Source organism: Pelodiscus sinensis, chromosome 30 (assembly GCF_052426305.1).
Source record: "Pelodiscus sinensis isolate ZL-2025 chromosome 30, ASM5242630v1, whole genome shotgun sequence".
In the NCBI taxonomy this organism is placed as follows: domain Eukaryota; kingdom Metazoa; phylum Chordata; order Testudines; family Trionychidae; genus Pelodiscus; species Pelodiscus sinensis.
The window spans coordinates 7,342,468-7,360,278 of record NC_143081.1 but is presented as its reverse complement, the minus strand read 5'-3'; the positions used below and the strand labels follow the sequence as shown (position 1 = coordinate 7,360,278).

The following is a 17,811-nucleotide window of genomic DNA, read 5'->3' as shown; positions in this document are numbered from 1 at the left end:
AAAACTCAGCAGTTTTGTAGACATATGTAAACCTCATTCTACGAGGAATAACGCCTTTTGTCGACAGAGTTCTGTCAATAGAAGGCATTATTGCATCTACACTGTCCTTTGTGTCCACACTGTTATGTCGACAAAGCGGCTTGCTTTGTCGACAGAACTGGATGTAGTCTAGACGCTCTTTGTCGACAGAAGCTTTGTCAACAGTATCTGTTGACAAAACTTCTGTCGACAAAACCCTGTAGTCTAGACGTACCCATTGTCTCTACTGCTATTGTGGCTCTTTGTCTGGAATGGGTTGACCACCTCGGTGTACTGCCTTCTTGCTTGGACACATGCATTGCTTGGTTGGCTCTCAGCGCAGAGCCGGCCCAACGCACAGATCACGCAACAAACACCTGCACCTCTTTCTGAGCTCAATCTTTCCACATCTTTTCATTTTGAGTAGCCACCACATCATGCCCCTGCAGCCTGTTGGTACCTTCCTGGGGCCATCGGTTATTGGTCCTAAATATCATGGACCGAGGGTTTTGAAAAGGTCCATTGCACGCCCATTGCTCCCAGGGCTGTGACTCTGCAAGCGCAGGGCAGGAAGGTCAGAGACACAAGTGGAAATAGAACCTTCTATTTGGTAGGCTTTGACTCTACCCCTACCCTGGCCCATGCTGAAGCTATTCCATTTTCACCTAAATAAGCCAATGGGCCAGTATCTTGGAACTCTTAATTTCCTGCATCTTTTGCACAGGGCCTCCTGGACCTCCCTGTTTCTCAGGGCATAGATGAGTGGGTTGACCAGGGGCGTCAGGACGGTGTAGGAGACCGAGAGAACTTTCTTGAAGTCGCTCAGGAGTTCGGTGGTCGGAAACATGTAGGCAGCCAGGATAGTTCCATAGTAAATGCTCACCACGATGAGGTGGGAGGAGCAGGTGGAAAAGGCCTTTTGCCTCCCGGTGGTGGAGGGGATTCTGAGGATGGTGCTGATGATGCAGATGTAGGACGCCAAGATGAGCAGGAAGGGGACCAGTATTAAAATCAAGCAGGCTGCGAACGCCAACGTGTCCATCAGCAGAGGGTCATTGCAGGAGAGTTTTACAAGGGGAATAAAGTCACAAAAGAAATGGTCGATACCGTTGGGGCCACAGAAGGTTAACTGGGATATTGACACTGTGATTATTCCAGAAGCAATGAAGCCACTTAGCCAAGATGCCCCAGCAAGCTGGAGGCAAGACCTGCCACTCATCCGGGCTGCATAGTGCAGCGGGTTGCATATGGCAAGATACCGGTCGTAGGACATCACTGATAGGAGGAGGCATTCTGAGCCTGCCAGAGCAGCCAAGAAATAATATTGTGAAAGACACCCAGTGAAGGAAATTGTCCAATCTCTATCCAGGAGCCCGGCCAGCAGCCGGGGCAGGAGGGTGGAGCTGTAGCAGATCTCCAAGCAGGACAAGTTGCCCAGGAAGAAGTACATGGGGGTGTGAAGGTGTTGATCAGCCACAACCAGCACCAAGATAAGGATATTCCCAGCCATGGTCACCAGGTAGATCATGAGGAATAAGAGGAAGAGAGGAAGCTGCAGGCCAGGAAGATCCCCAAATCCCAGAAGGATGAATTCTGTAACAGATGTTTGGTTTCCTTGTTCCTGGTTTTCCATGGGGTGTGTCTGTGAGACAGAAACAGGGTCACTGCGAGCAACATTCATTACAATATGGCAGCCTTGTCTTCATCGCCTGCCTCTGCCAGCCCCGGCATGGTAGCGGAGTGAGGAATGTAGGGCAGGGAAGGGAATCACCGTCTGTGGGCCCCAGGGACAGGTTGAGTATCTGAGAGAGGGTGGGTGAAACAGACAGTGTCTCTCCACACCGGGAATGTCTCAAGAGATAGCATCGAGCACACAAACCCTGCAGAGGTGGGCTTGAATAGGGGATACAGACACTGGTTCAGACAGTCACTGCCTGGTGGGTAAAAGCCAAGTGAGGGAGGGGCCGTTTCACTGGGGAGCTGGGCCAGGAGGGGATATTTGACAGTGGGCTCCAGCAGAGAAACCAACCAAGCAAGTGGGCCTGGGACCTGTAAGGGCTGGTGTGAGGGGTTTCTCCTTGGCCTGGCCCCTGGTTCTGCTCCTTTAGGCAGAAAGCAGCAGGGCACAGTCTGAAGAGCAGACAGAGAGACTTGTATTGGGCCATCGTACAAACAGTGGGTTTTCCAAGCCCTGTGCACCAGTCAGGCACATTTCTGTGGGCCGATAGAGTTTCCCTCTCCCCCAGCTACTGCGATTCACCCAATAGACCCCTTCCTGTAACCCCCAGCCGCAGACACCGATGGGCTCCCCCGTCCCTCTGCTATGTTTCAAACTCCCATGCTGCAGAGCCCTGCCTGGGTCCCTCTTCCTCAGTTCCCTATTCCCGGTGCCCCATCCCCCCATTCCCAACCCCTTTCCCACTCTTTCATCTCCTTATTCACAGGCCCAGAAACACCCACCGTGCACCCCCCAGTCACACCTGCTAGACGCCATGTTCCATTCGGAGGGGCCATGAGTTAGGATCTGCATCCCACCGTGGGAAGGAGAAGGAGGGAGGCTGAGTGGGTCAGCATTTCTCTGGTCACTGAGTCTTTGAGCTCCCCGCCAACCTTGCCCCTCCCATGTGGCTGCAGGGCCTGAATCTGAGACACAGACGTGGGGCAGTCGGGCAGTGCCATCCCACCGGTCCCTGTCACACTGTGAGCTCTGTCCCAGGTCTGCCTCGTGGGCCCACAGGCTCCGCCTGGTGGTGGGAACGTGGCACCACATCACTTTTGCCTTTGTCCCGCACACGTCTGGGGGGAGGGGGGATGCAAGTGTCTCAAAAGTTAAACCCCCAAGAATCTCTCAGACTCACAAACTGGCTCAGATGCTAATGGGGGGGGGGGAGAAACCCCTCCTTGAACTAGGCAGCAAACAGCAGCTCCCAGTCCTCCCGCCCTTTGACATTTACAGTCTGTTCTAGGGTGCTGGGTATTGAAGACAGTCTAGTGGAGGACAACCAAAATGATCAAGGGGCTGGAGCTTCCTCCTCCTCCTCCTAGCCCTGGCTCTGGATGGACCCTGCCTTGAGCTAGAGCAGCTTCCATCCCTGCACCTAGCCCACGATGTTGTGCCCTCCCCCTCGGTGTTGCAAGGGACTCGCTGTATCTCTGCTTTCACAGGTGGGGTCTCCTCACAGCCCCGTGTTGGCACTGACCTGCCCATCCCCTACCGCCTGCCCCGGCTGGTTCCCCACAAAGGTAAACAATTAAACTGGTTACAAATGGGGAAAAGACATAAGATCAAAGATTAGTCCATAAGATTGCAGGAAATGCTTTCCGCCAGGCCGGCCCCAGCCAAGGTCTCCTCCCAGGCCTGAGACAGCAGCGATTCCCAGCTCTGTGCTCCCTGTCTCATCCCGCCCCCTCTTCATGGCCCTGCGAGGGCCACCAGGCAGGGAAGGACTCTCACTGTGCCGCAGGGAGGGGAGTGGAAAGCAGGCCCAGTGTTTGCAGGGCTGCCTTGGGCGCAGGATATCAGCTGGGAAACTAACACAGAGAGGCACAAATTAGCCAATAAGTTCTTGGACTGCACTGAAGACAACTTTTTATTTCAGAAGGTTGAAAAGGCTACTGGGGAAGCTGCTCTAGATTTGATTTTAACAAATAGGGGGGAACTGGTTGAGAATTTGAAAGTGGCTTTGGTAAAAGTGATCATGGAATCATAGAACTCATGAATCTCAGGAATGGTAGAAGAGAAAACAGCAAAATAGGGACAATGAATTTCAGGAAAGCAGATTTTGGTAAGTTCAGAGTAGATAATGTCCCATGGGAAGCAAGACTGAGGTGAAAAACAACTGAAGAGAGTTGGCAGTTTTTCAAATAGACATTATTAAGGGCCCAAAAGCAAGCTATTCCACTGCATAGGAAAGATAGAAATTACGGAAAAAGACCACCTTGGCTTAACCAGGAGATCTTCCATGATCTAAAAATTAAAAAGGAGTCACATAAAAAGTGGAAAATAGGACAAATCAAAGGATGAATATGAGCAAGCAATAGAGCTATACAGGGGCAAGATTAAAAAGACAAAGGCACAAAATGAGCTCAAACTAGCTGCAGACATAAAGGGAAACAGGAAGACTTTCTATAAATATATTAGAACCAAGAGGAAGACCAAGGACAGGGACTGCCCATTGTTCAGTGAGGAGGGAGAAACAGTAACAAGAAACTTAGAAATGGCAGAGGTGCTTAATGACTTCTTTGTTTTACTCTTCACCGAGAAGTCTGATAATGAAGGAATGCCTGACATAGTGAATACTAGTGGGAGTGGGGTAGTTTAGAATAGTGTTTCACAACCAGTGGTACGAGTACCTTCAGGGATACGTGAGAGACGTCTGGGGTGTACATCAACACAACTGAAATCTGGAGAAAACCAAATACAAATTAGATGGGGCTACTCTAAGGTGGGTGCATAACTGTCTGGAAAACTGTTCTCAGAGAGTAGTTATTAATGGTTTACAATCCTGCTGGAAGGGCATAAGAAGGGGGGGGGGTCTGTTTTGGGACTGGTTCTGTTCAATATCTTTATCAACAATTTAGATACTGACATAGAGCCTACGTCTACAATGACACCCTTTTCCGGAAAGGCTTAAAACAGAACAGTTTTCCATTATAAGTATTTCCGGAAAAAGAGTGTCTACATTGGCAGGATGCTTTTCCAGAAAAGCACGTCTACATTGGCCACGGATGCTTTTCCGGAAAAAAGCCCCAATCGTCATTTTGGCGATTGGGGCTTTTTTCCGGAAAAGACTACTGGGCTGTCTACACTGGCCCTTTTCCGGAACAGTTTTCCGGAAAAAGGACTTTTGCCCAAGCGGGAGCAGCATAGTTTTTCCGGAAAAACACTGACAATTTTACAGTAGATCGTCACTGCTTTTTCGGAAATTCAAGGGGCCAGTGTAGACAGCTCGCAGCTTATTCTGGAAAAGCAACTGCTTTTCCGGAATAAGTGGCCCAGTGTAAACTCAGCAGAGAGTATACTTATTAAGTTTGCAGATGATATGAAGCTGGGAGGGGTGGCACGTGCTTTGGAGGATAGGATCATAATTCTAAATTATCTGCACAACCTGGAGAAATGGTCTGAGGTAAATAGGACAAATGCAAAGTCCTCCTCTGAAGAAGGAACAATCCGTTTCACACAAACAGAATGGGAAGTGACTGTCCAGGAAGGACTCCTGCAGAAATAGATCTAGGGGTGATAGCGGACCACAAGCCAGTGTTGTCTTCAAGTCATCATTGTCAAGTCACAAACAATGAACCCCAGTCGAGTTTCAAGTTGAGTCACCGAGGCAACTTAAGTCAGACTTGAGTCAACAACTCTGCCACGAGCTAAATATGAGTCAACACTATGACAGTGCTGCAAAAAAAGCAAACATGATTCTGGGCTCATTAACAGGAGTATTGTGAGCAAGATAGGAGAAGTAATTCTTCCACTCTTCTCTGCAGTGATTATGCAGTTCTGGGCACCACAGTTCAAGAAAGTTGTGGAGAAACTGGAGAAGATCCAGAGAAGAGCGTCAAGAATGATTAAAGGCCTAGAGAACATGACCTATGAGGGAAGACTGAAATAACTGGGCTTGTTTAGTTTGGAAAGGAGAAGACTGAGAAAAGACATAATAGTGGTTTTGAGGTATCTAAATGGGTGTCACAAGGAAGAGGGAAAAAATTGTTCTTCTTTGCCTTTGAGGATAGGACAAGAAGCAGTGGGCTTAAACTTTCAGGCTACGTCTAGACTGGCATGATTTTCCGGAAATGATTTAATGGAAAAGTTTTCCGTTAAAAGCATTTTTGGAAAAGCGCATCTAGATTGGCAGGATGCTTTTCTGCAAAAGCACTTATTGCAGAAAAGCGTCTGTTGCCAATCTAGAGGTGCTTTTGTGCAAAAAAGCCCCGATCGCCATTTTTGTGATGGGTGCTTTTTTGTGGAAAACAAATCTCTGTTGTCTACACTGGCCCTTTTCCTCAAAAGTTTTTCGGAAATAGACTTTTGCCCGAATGGGAGCAGCATCGTATTTCCGCAAGAAGCACTGATTTCTTACAGTAGGAAGTCAGTGGTTTTGTGGAAATTCAAGTGGCCAGTGTAGACAGCTGGCAAGTTTTTCCAGAAAAGCAGCTGATTAAACACTGGAATAAGTTGCCTAGGGAGGTTGTGGAATCTCCCTATCTGGAGATATTTAAGAACAGGTTACATACACATCTATCAGGGATGGTCTAGACAGTACCGGGCCCTGTCGCAAGGGCAGGGGACCGTGTGCCGGACACCCCCTTGCCAAGCTGGGCTGGTAGCAGTGCAAAAGGGTGGGGGAGGAGAGACACGTTCCAGAGAGTGCGGTGCCCAGATCCCACGGTGATGGGAACAAGGGAAGTTGTGAGCTAAAAGCTCTTGGCTGATCTGAAATCTTCTCCTTTTGGGTGGGAGGGTTGCTAGAGACCAGAGTCCTGTGCCCCATGAACACCCCCCCCCCCCACTAGTGTCCTACCAAACCCACGTTGCTCCACAACCCTGGAGCACCAGGCTGCAGGGAGGAAACGGCTGATTTACCTCCAAGGCAGGTCGGGCAGCAACGGGATCCCGGCTCCCACCTCCGCACGCAGAGTCTCAGGGCCAGAGGCAGGTTCCTCCGCCCAACTCTGCCCGGCGCGTTCCCCTGCGCCCCGGCCCGGTCAATGGAACATCAGAGCCCAGAGCAGCGACTGAGGCTCCTTCTCCTTGTCCAGTGACGTGCCCCGAGCCACAGCCCTGCGTCAGTTGGGGAAAATCTTCTCTGCTGAGCTGTATAGCCTGGTGCGGGCAGGGGCCGCCTCCCCAGGTGCCAGTCCCACGGGGAACGTCACCGGCGAGGAAAGTTGGTGTTTGGTCTGTTTCTAGATGACATCAGCAGATGCAAACTTCTAGTCTCAAAGGCAAAATCCCAGGGAGGGGAGAAACTTTGAGCCCTAAAGCAAATCCCTCTGTGGCGGGCGAGGGCTGCGCTGGCTCTCAAGAAATAACACACGGATCCCAGGAACACGCTGTGTGGCTGAGTTTGTCAGAGTTGCCTCAGTGGTTTAGGCACAAAATTCTCATCCAATTCCCTTAAGCGGGTTTGACAATCTCAGCATGGTTCGCTGAGCTTGCCCCGTCTGGAAACAAACCTCCTGTTGCCCTTGGAAAGGAACAGCCAGGTCCCTGTCCTGTCAGCGTCTGTAACAGCTCAGTTCAGGTGTCATTTTAATGAACATCTAAGCGACTGGGGAGCTTGGATCCCAATTTCAAAGGGGCTTCATCGCTAAGGCTGAGCAGTCTCTGCCTCGCTGAAATTCAACTGATTCATCAGACACTTTCGAGATTCACTGAAGTGTGTGTGAAAATGTTCCCCACAGACGCTGATACTGAGCCAGGAAGGGACAGGAAACTTCTAGGCTACATCACCCACATTCAGCCACTAAAGGCAGATTAGAACGGGGTATAAATGGCCATTAGAGCCGGTCACCAGAGGTGGCGAATGGAGCCACGTTCGACACAGCAGCGCTTTGACAGGCAGGCTGGTTGCTCGCTAGTGCCTGTGCTGCTCTGGGGTCCCTGCACTTCACTGGAGGTCAGTGATGTCCCCAGGTGGTTTCTGTCCCTGCTCTGTGCTCTTGGTTCCAAGACCCACAAGGGGCTGTGACCGGGTAGGACTTGGCTGTGACAGTGTCAGTGTCCATGAGTCACTTTGAAGTCAAGTGGCAACTCGGCAGCTGAATGGTTAATTGTCCCGGGCTGAGGAATGAAACTCGCTTCCCATGATCTGTAGGAAAGGGGAGTTTTTCCTGCCACACCTCAGCACCACACCCAAGCGAGGCCTGCGGTCAGGAGTCTGCCTAAGAAGTGAGAAGAGAAACTTGTGGACCTGGCCCTGTTCGCCCAGCTCTGACAAAGCCTCTTGCAGGGAAGTTGGATCCACCACACCAAGTCTGCAGCTCCTGTTCCATCACTCTGGTATTGGCCACTGGGCTGTACGCCAGGGAACTAACTCCCAAAGAATTTTTTGCACTTGAACTAGGGGCTATCAAATGACATTAATAGGCAGCAGGTTTAAAACAAGCAAAGAGAAGTTTTTCTGCATGCAAGGCACAGTCAACTTGTGGAACTCCTTGCCAGAGGATGGTGTGAAGCTCAGGACTTTAACAGGGTTGAAAAAAAGAGCTACATAAATTCATGGAGGATTGGTCCATCATTGGCTATTATACAGAATAGGCAGGGATGTTGTCTCTAGCCTCTATTGTCAGGGACTAGACATGGATGACCTCATTTCACCAGATGTAACAGTTAACTTGAACTAAGGACTTAGTTCAAGTTAATGTTTCACTGCCGTGTGTAATCGTGGGTAGTTAATTCGGACTAGGGGGATTGAAAAATGACGACCAGATGGGAAGATGCAAATCAAGCCCGGGATATTTAAATCCCGGGCTTTATTTGCAACTTTGAATGCCTACATTAGCCTTCCTAGTTCAAACTAGGAGGCTAGTGTAGACATACCCTTGCAGAAGAAAGCTCTGAAAGGCCATTATAGCCATAGGGCTTTCTTGTGCAAGAAACCCCTGCTGTGCAACCACACTGCCTTCTTGCACAAGAAAACTTACACTTGTAAGAAAAGAGCATAGCTCTTGTGCAAGAGGTCGTCTTTTACTAAGCCGTAGTGTAAATCTTCTTGCACAACAGTGGGTGGGCAGTGTGGACACTCTGCAGAAGAACGGCTCTTCTTTCGCAAGAACCCACCAGTTTAGACATAGCTTAAAGTGTGGGAAGAGAGGGCTTCTTGTGCAAGAGCTACACTCTGTTCTAACAAGTGTAAAAGCTCTTGTGCAAGAGGGCTGTGTGGACGCGTGGCAGTGGTTTCTTGCGTGAGAAATCCCTGTGGCTAAAATGGCCACGAGAGCTTTCTTGCACAAGTGAGCATCCACACTGCCAAGGATGTTCTTCCTCAAAAGCACATGGCAGTGTGGACGTGTTCTTGTGCAAGAACCCGCCAGTGTAGACATAGCCTGGGAATGGCTGGGGACAGCTGGCCCAGGGATGGAGCAGCAGAGCCAGGTCAGACTCACACTTGCCCTGGTCCCACGGCCCTCCTCACAGCAGCTGGCAATTACAGCAGTGGCTCCATGGTTTGAGGTGCTGCCCCTCGGCTACAGACACTGATGCCACAGCTCCCGGATATTGATCAATGGGAGCTGCAGGAGCGGAGTCGGCAGGCAAGGACAGCGTGTGGCGACTCCCTGCTCTGCCTCTCAGGGGCTGCAGGGACTTGCCAGCCACGTCCAGGAGCAGCAGTTACTTTTGGTCACGTGTCCATCTTGCCCCCAGAGTGTTGCCTGCAGAGGCTAATGGGGGCCAGGGGCGTGGTTAACAGGGGTCAGGGGCCTGGCTAATGGGGGTCAAAGAGAACATGTAAAACATTCTCTGGGTGCACAGCCTAATGAGATGTGCTGCGCATGCCTGTGACGGGACGCAGTGGGGCATGTAACTGCAGGGCTGGGTCCTAGAGAGAGCCGAATGCTCTGCCTGCAGCACAGTCTGAGGGAAGGGGGTGGAAGAGCAAGTCAGGCCTAGGGGCACCAGTTTAACAATCCCGCCTAGGGCACCATGGATCCTAAGGACGCCCTGAGAGCACACACACGCCATGGATGCTCTTGCACAAAAGCACGTGGCAGTGAGGGTGTGTTTGTAGCAAGTGTAGACACAGCCTGGGAGTGGCTGGGGGGCCCTCACCAGCTGGCCCCTGCTCTAGGAGGCAGGATAAGGGACCCCCTGACGTTATGGAGGGGTGCTGGGCTGTGCAAGGGCTGGAGCATTCACACAGAGAGCACAGGGCCTGGAGCTTGATCTTCACCCACCCTAGCCCCACAGTGCTCCTGAGAGCAGCTGCTACGTACTGCAGTGGCCTCACGGTTTGATGTGCTGCCCCTCATCTACAGACAGTTCCCTGGTATTGGTCAATGGGAGGGGCAGGTGCGGTGTCTGCAGGCAAGGGCGGCATGTGGACACCCCCTGCTCTGCCTCGCAGGGGCTGCAGGGACATGCCAGCCACACCCAGGAGCAGCAGGTACCACGGGGATAATGACTCCAGACGTGGCAGGTTCGGCATTTTAGAGCTCACTGCTCCAAGAATCACATTTACACAACCCAGAGAAATGAAAGTGATGTCTGCACAGCCCAGTCAAACCCCAAACTAACCCACTTTGCAAGCAGTGAAAGTGGTAACCTCCCCTCTCCCCTCCCCCCCTTCCCCTGCATACATGATGGGACCAGAGACGAGAGGGAAGGGCAGGGTCTGTGTGTGTGAGAGAGAGAGAAATGACAGAGACACACAGACTGTGAGCGTGGCAGAGATTTGCATTGCCAAGCTCCCGCCATCCCCTTCTCCTGAACCCACACAGAGAGGGGGGAGGAGGGACACCCTGACATCAGCTCCTTTCCTCTTCCCCCTCCCACACCCTGCCCAGCAAGCAGGAGGCTCCCAAGGGAGCGCTCCAAGGCAGAGGGCAGGAGCAGCACGACAGTGGGTGGAAGAGCAATGTTAGTGCCAGCACTTGACAGCTTCCTGGCCAAACCAGTCGGGATCCCCTTCCAGAGGCTCCAGGATCTACTGGTACATCCCCATGGACTGGTTGGTCAGCAGTGATTTAAGGGAACTGTGTTTCTGGCTCCTGGGTACCAGCAAAGTCCTGCAGAAGCTTTTCGCTCCCCCGTTTGAACAATCAAAATATCAGACTGACAGTTTGGGGGACTGTCTGCCCCCTTCTTTGCCATTTGCCCCAGCAGAGCAATCCCAGCCTGGCCTACTGGGACCCCACTCAGCGTGTCCTGAAGTTTGTATCCTCTGATGTCTTCACACTTTTCATGACTGCCCAGCGCCAGCCTTTCCCCCGCTGACTGGTTTTGTCTCCAGAGCTTTGGAGCTAACAATGCCCAGTGGGACTTGCATAGAGGCACTTGCATTCCACGTGCCTTGGCTAATTGTCTCTTTCCCTTCCCCCCATGAGGAAAATAGTTCAGTTCCTAATTAAACACCAGTTTACATGTTGGGAGAGTCTTGTCCCAGGCTGCTCCACTGTCCTGCACCAACCCCTTCTTCATAGAACTCTAGCACTGGAAGGGACCTCGAGAGGTCATCGAGTCCAGTCCCCTGCCCTCACAGCAGGACCCAGTACATTCTAGACAGTCCCTGACACGTGTCTATCTAACTTGCTCTTAAATATCTCCAGAGATGGGGATTCCACAGCTTCCCTAGGCAACTTATTCCAGTGTTTAACCAACCTGACAATTAAGACATTTTTACTAATGTCCACCCTAAACCTTCCTTGCTGCAGTTTAAGCTTATTGCTTCTTCTCCTATCATCAGAGGCCAAGGAGAACAATTTGTCTCAGTGCAGTGCAGAGCGGAAGAATGACTTCTTGTGTCTTGCTCACAACACTCATGTTCATGCATCCCAGAATCATGTTTGCCATGTCACACTGCTGGCTCATATTTGGCTTGTGGTCCATTACTTTTGGGTCATTTCCTATTCAGTATGTGTGAAACTGATTGTTGTTTCTCAAAACAGTAAAACTTGAAGCAATGCATTTCAGGGGTGAAAATGATCTAAGAAGAGTTTTGGGAGGGTTTTTTTTTAACTTTTGCTTTCACAAAGGTAAATTAATTTTTTTTCAACTTCAAATATGTTTTTCATTTGCAAGGTCACTGAACACCTTCATTCACACTGGCACACTGACACACACTCATTTGCTACAATTCATACAGTTTGTGTGTTTAAGAATGCAATCCATAGAAGTGCTTGCAAAATGAATAAAGAATTGGTGACTGTTGAAGGGAAATACTTTCCAGTGTGTTTTCAGAACATCCTTCCAAACTTTGATGGGGGGGGGGGGGAATAATGAAAAATACATCAAAAGTGAGAAATTAAAAAAATGAATTAATCACCGACGTCTGTTTTAAAATTACAGAGTGGGATTTCCAAAGATTCCTATGGGATTTGAGCATCTGAATTCCATGGGAGGTTTGTACATAATTTCTTTAGGTTTTTTTGAAAATGTGATCCTTAAAGAAGATGACCATTTTTCTGTTCAATTTGTTTACATAGCTCAACAAGTCCTAGGAAACTTTTTCCATTTGTAATTTCCCACTGGTATTGGCAGAGCCCAGATGAAACCATCCCACTTTAAAAAACGTATTTATAGAACGGATGCAGGCAAAGTTTATTTCCCAGATGGGCAGAGGCAACATGATAGGTAGAGCAATGAAGACTGACAGAGTAATTTGGAAAATAAGAGAGGCATTTACTTAATTTGTGATTACAGCATCTGAATCACAGCCAGTCTGAAAAGGTGAGATCTGTATAACTATGCAGACCTATTCCTACGCTTTGATGTTCCATGGCTCACAATTTCATGGACAAGAAGGGACCGTTTTGATCTCTTGGCTGAAATCCTGTGTAACACTTCACTGGAAAAAAACTCCTACAGCAGAACTTTTAGAAAAAAATCCACTTTTAATTTAAAAGCAGTCCATTATGAGGAATCTATCACAATCCTCGGTAAATTGTTAATTATCTTCAATGTTAAAACGTGCATCTTATGTCTAGTGTGAATTTGTCTTCTTTCAACCACCATTCAGTGCGGCATTTTTGAATGTCTCTGTTAGAAGAGCCAATTTACTCCTGATGTAGGTGCTACGTACGAGCAACCAAGACATTTCGGAATGGATTGAGTTCCTTGAGTCTGTCACTAGAAGGCACACGTAAGTGGCGCTTCGGCTGCTGTGTTGATGTTGTTGCTCAATTAAAGAGAAATAGAAAAAGAATCTAGCAAGGAACACAGAAAGGCGGAGGAAAAAATGTAGCAGTGAAGTTCAATCCAAACAGATTATTTAAGAACAGGCGGAGAGAAGACTTTGCGGGGAACAGATTTCTGAGAGTTCAAAACTGCTTCATCTAGCAGAAAAAAAAATCCCCTGGCTGGAAACTGAAGTTAGACACATTGAAACAAGAGGTAAGGTGCATGTTTTAAAGAGTGGGAGTTGTTAACAATTGAGTTAGGGTTAGGGTTGGGATGAGAGAGGTGGTAAATATGCCGTCACATGAACTCTTTACATTGAGTCTGGATGTCTTTCTTGAATATATCCTCTATTTAAAATCCAAGTTGTGGGTTGAGTTGTGAAATTACCATACAGTGGTATGGTTTATGTGATGCTGAGAGCATATTCGATCTTTATTTGGCAACTAATTTGGGGGCAGAAAAAATGAAAGGCAATCCGAGAGGGGTAGCTGTAGGGCACTGATATTTTTACACCCGTGTTTTCCTGATACAATGAAAGTACATCTTTTAGAATAAATTTGGAATCATTAAAAGCTTCAGAGTTTCTGAGCTCACACAGTGGTTGTATTAAACAGGTTTCTTGTTGTCACTGATAAAATATTTTATTCTCTACATCTATCATGGTGGGATTCTGAATATATTTTCATGGAAAGGTTTGCCAGCCTTGAAATGCTGAAAAATATTGTTCCGTGTAAAGCGCATGAGCGGCAATGGGGCATTTGAAAGTGTTTTGTGTGAGATGTTCTAGGATGAGTCTTAAGGAAAAGTGGGTTTGAAAAAAAATCTCCAGGGTCCTGGTGAAAAACCAGCAGAACACGAGACTCCGACAGGCAGAACTGAACCTGGGCATGAGGCTCTACTGCGGGGGTTCTGAACCTGGGGTCCATGGACCCCCAAGGGGCGCATAAAGCCCAGTCAGGGGGTACGTGATGTTCGCGTATGTTCAAGTATAGGTAATTTATTTAATTTAGTTATAAAAAATATTATCACCCAGCGGGATAGGTGATGTGTTTGGTGAGACCAAGGGGTATGTGGACCGAAAAAGGTTCAGAACAGCTACTGCTTGAGGAAAAGAACAGCTGGGTCCCCGCTGAGACTGTAGAGCGAGCTCATTCTCGCTCACTCACAGTGGGTGGTGTCGGTGCCACTACATGGGACAATGAACCACACCCAGCAGGTGCGGGGGTCAGCCTGTGACCTAACAGGCTGAGTACTTTCTTGGCTGTTAAATCAGGGGAATAGTTACTAGGAGAAGAGGTGTCCATTCTCCCTTGTGTTTGGCACATGCAGAAATCCCACGTCCCGTTTTGCGGTGCCCATCTGAAAAAAGCTACTGAGAAATTAAGGTGTGTTCAGAAATGAGCCACAAGAGTGGCTGAAGCTCTGGGAAGTTTCCTTGCAGTAACAGTCTCCATACGCTCCTCTCAGCAAGGAGAAGCTGGCTGGGTAATTTGATCCTGGCCTGTAGGTACCTACCCGGGGAACACAGAGCTGGGTCCAGCAAACCGAAATGTCACGTGATGAAATAGCTGGAAATAGAAGCTAGAAAAACAGAGACTGGAGCAAAGGTTCCCAGTGTTGATACTGAGGGGAGTGAGCCATCCGAATAGCCCGCCGAGTCATGTGGGGGATTCTCCTTCATTGCTGAGATTTAAATCAAGGCTGGACGTGTTTCTGGGACAGAGGTGGGCAAATACTGGCCTGTGGCTGGGTTCGGTCCCTGGGGGTTAACCCCTGTAGGCCCCGGCCCCACCATATCTACCTGCACCTCCTCAGGTACGGGGAGCACAGCATCCATTGGCCACGGATCGCCGTTCCTGGCCACTGGGAGCTGCGATCTCCAGGACCAGGGGCGGTGCAGGTAAACATGGCGGCGGCAGCCCAGCAGGGGCTGACCCTGGTGAAATGGCCCAGTTTTAGTGCCCACCCCTGCAGGAGATGATCATTCATGATTTCACGGACTATCTATAACTGCGAAATTTTGATGTTTTTCTTCTCCCCGCTTTTGAAACTGTTTCCAAGCCCCTCGTGTTTTATTGCCCTCTCCGCACCTTTTCCATACTTAGTATGGATTTTTTGGGATAGGACAACCACACCCGCTTGCACATTCAAGGTGGAGATGAACATACAATAATTAAGCCTAGTTTGGTTGTACCTGCTACCTACAGTACCAGGCAGGAGGTTCCTTTGAATGCTGGGTATGGTGAAGGGCTCCATTATTTCTAGTTACAGCAAAAGCAAAACCTGTGGGTCATTCCTGCTTATTCCCTCCCATCGATTCTTCTTACTAAACCCAATTTATAGCAAAGCGAGACTTGGTGGTTCTAGTCATATCTACCAATCAACTGCATATCGTGTATGATACCTATTATGCCAATATTTAGGATACATTTTGCTGTGCCAAAATATTGCAAAAGTGCTTAATTAATAGTTTTCCGGATGTCTCTGGAATTTTTCTTATAAAAATGGGATGCACTAGGACCAGGTTGTTTCTGGTCCAAGTGCCCTGGCCTCGCTGTCCTGTACAAGCTATGCTGATTGGGCAGCACTCCTGACTCTCCTCCACCCTCTTTGGCCTTGTTTGTATGTGTCCATGAGTCCTCCAGAGCTGAGTCAGACCCAGGCTTTGCTTTGTGAGAGATCCAAGGACCGGATGAGGCTGGCACTGGAGACATTGTTGTTCTGGTTAAGGAAGGGCCGTCCAGGCTCTCTTACATGTATCCTGCTGCTTTCTATCCAAAGGAGGAGAACCGGGGGCCAGGCCAAAGGGAAGCTCCTCACCCGTCCCTTACAAGTCTCAGGCCCGCTTGCTTGGCTGGTTTCTCTGCCAGAGCTCCCTGTCAAATATTCCCTCCAGCCGATCTCCTCCTCCCTTGTTCAGCTTTTAGCCACCAGGCAGTGATGGGAGTGACTGTCTGAACCAGCCTCTGTCACATCTGTCAAGGAGTCTGTACCCCCTGTCCAAGTCCAGCACCACAGGTTGCCATATTGCAATGAATGTTAGTTATTGCTCCCAGTGACCCTGTCTCTGTCCCACAGACACACCCCATGGCAACCCAGGAACAAGGAAACCAAACGTCTGTCACAGAATTTATCCTCCTGGGATTCGGGGATCTTCCTGGCCTGCAGGTTCCTCTCTTCCTGCTCTTTCTCGTGATCTACCTGGTGACCATGGCTGGAAACGTCATTGTCATAGTGTTGGTTGTGGCTGATCGACACCTCCACACCCCCATGTACTTCTTCCTGGGCAACTTGTCCTGCTTGGAAATCTGCTACAGCTCCACCGTCCTGCCCCAGCTGCTGGCCGGGCTCCTGGCTGGGGACTGGACAATTTCTTTTACAGGGTGTCTCACACAATTTTATTTCTTTGGTGCTCTGGGAGGCTCAGAATGCCTCCTCCTATCAGTGATGTCCTGCGACCGGTATCTAGCCATATGCAACCCGCTGCACTACACAGCCCGGATGAGTAGCAGGTCTTGCCTCCAGCTTGCCGGGGGGTCATGGATAGGTGGATTCATTGCTTCTAGTATAACAGCATTGCCATTGTCCCAGTTAACCTTCTGTGGCCCTAATGGTATCGACCATTTCTTTTGTGACTTTATTCCCCTTCTAAAACTCTCCTGCAATCATCCTCTGCTGATGGACACGCTGGCGTTCTCAATTTGCTTGATTTTCGCACTGGTCCCCTTCCTGCTCACCTTGGCGTCTTACATCTGCATCCTCAGCACCATCCTCAGAATCCGCTCCTCCACCGGGAGGCAAAAGGCCTTTTCCACCTGCTCCTCCCACCTCATTGTGGTGAGCATTTACTATGGAGCTCTCATGATTGCCTACATGTTCCCAACCACCGACCTCCTGAGCGACTTCAAGAAAGTTCTCTCTGTCTCCTACACTGTCCTGACACCCCTGGTCAATCCACTCATCTACGCCCTGAGAAACAGAGAGGTCCAAGAGGCCCTGTGCAAAGCTTGCAGAGAATTAAGAACGTAAGAACACCCACTTTGGATCAGACCAAATGTCCATCTATCCCAGTATCCTGTCTGCCAAAAGTGGCCAGTAGCAGGTGCCCCAGAGGGAGAGTACACAAGAGGTAATCCTCACTGATCCTTCCCCTCTCACCCATTTCCAGACAAACAGCGACTAGGGACACCATTCCTACCCATTCTGGCTAATAGACATTCATAGACCTAACCTCCATGAATCTCGCTAGCTCTTTTTGGAACCCTATTAAAGTCCTAGCCTTCACCACATCCTCTAGCAAGGAGTTCCAGAGGTTGACTGTGTGCTGAATGAAGAAAAACTTTTCTTTGTTTTAATCTGCTGCCTATTGATTTCATTTGGTGACCCCTAGTTCTTATATTTAGGGAATAAGTAAATAACTTTTCTTTATTCGCTTTTTCCACAGCAGTCATGATTTTATAGACCTCTATCATATCTCCCCTTAGTCTCCTCTTTTCTAAGATGAAAAGTCCAAGTCTTTTTAATCTCTCCTCATATGGGACCCATTCCAAGCCCCTCCTCAGTTGTGTTGCCCTTTTCTTTACCTTTCCTAATGCCGAGAGATCATTTTTGAGATGAGGCAACTACATCTGTGCTCAGTACTCAGTTAAGGGTTCTAAGATTCTGGCCCATAGGGTTGCGTAGGTGAAAATGGAATAGCTGCAGCACGGGCTGGGTTAGGGAAACCCGAGGACACCGCCCGCTATTACTGTTCCGCACACACAGCGACACAGAACCTAGTAGAGATTCTACAAGAACCCAGCCTGCACCTCCGCCTTGCGCCGCCTGGGGGCAGCAGTGACCGTGCGGCAGTGTCCTTGCAGCTGAGCGGTTTGCAGCCCGCAGACACCGCCCTGTATCGCTGCGCCGGATACACACAGCGAGAGGGAGCCTAGGAAAGGCTGGACTGAAACTAA

General features: G+C 49.3%; 2 protein-coding genes across 2 annotated transcripts; one reads left to right on the top strand and one right to left on the bottom strand.

The window, feature by feature from the left end:
- Window positions 1–676: 676 nt before the first annotated feature.
- On the bottom strand, window positions 677–1,651 carry LOC149521095 (olfactory receptor 10A4-like). Its single transcript, XM_089774445.1, has one exon. It carries the CDS (start codon window positions 1,649–1,651, stop codon window positions 680–682), a length of 972 nt encoding a protein of 323 aa, XP_089630571.1. The 3' UTR covers window positions 677–679.
- A 14,292-nt stretch (window positions 1,652–15,943) lies between these two features.
- LOC149521094 (olfactory receptor 10A7-like) lies at window positions 15,944–16,885 on the top strand. Its single transcript, XM_089774346.1, has one exon. The coding sequence runs from the start codon at window positions 15,944–15,946 to the stop codon at window positions 16,883–16,885; it is 942 nt and encodes a 313-aa protein (XP_089630472.1).
- Window positions 16,886–17,811: the final 926 nt, after the last annotated feature.

Excerpts from the sequence above, each read along its gene's own strand:
- LOC149521095 (XM_089774445.1), bottom strand. The coding sequence starts at position 1,651 with ATGGAAAACCAGGAACAAGGAAACCAAACATCTGTTACAGAATTCATC.
- LOC149521094 (XM_089774346.1), top strand. The coding sequence starts at position 15,944 with ATGGCAACCCAGGAACAAGGAAACCAAACGTCTGTCACAGAATTTATC.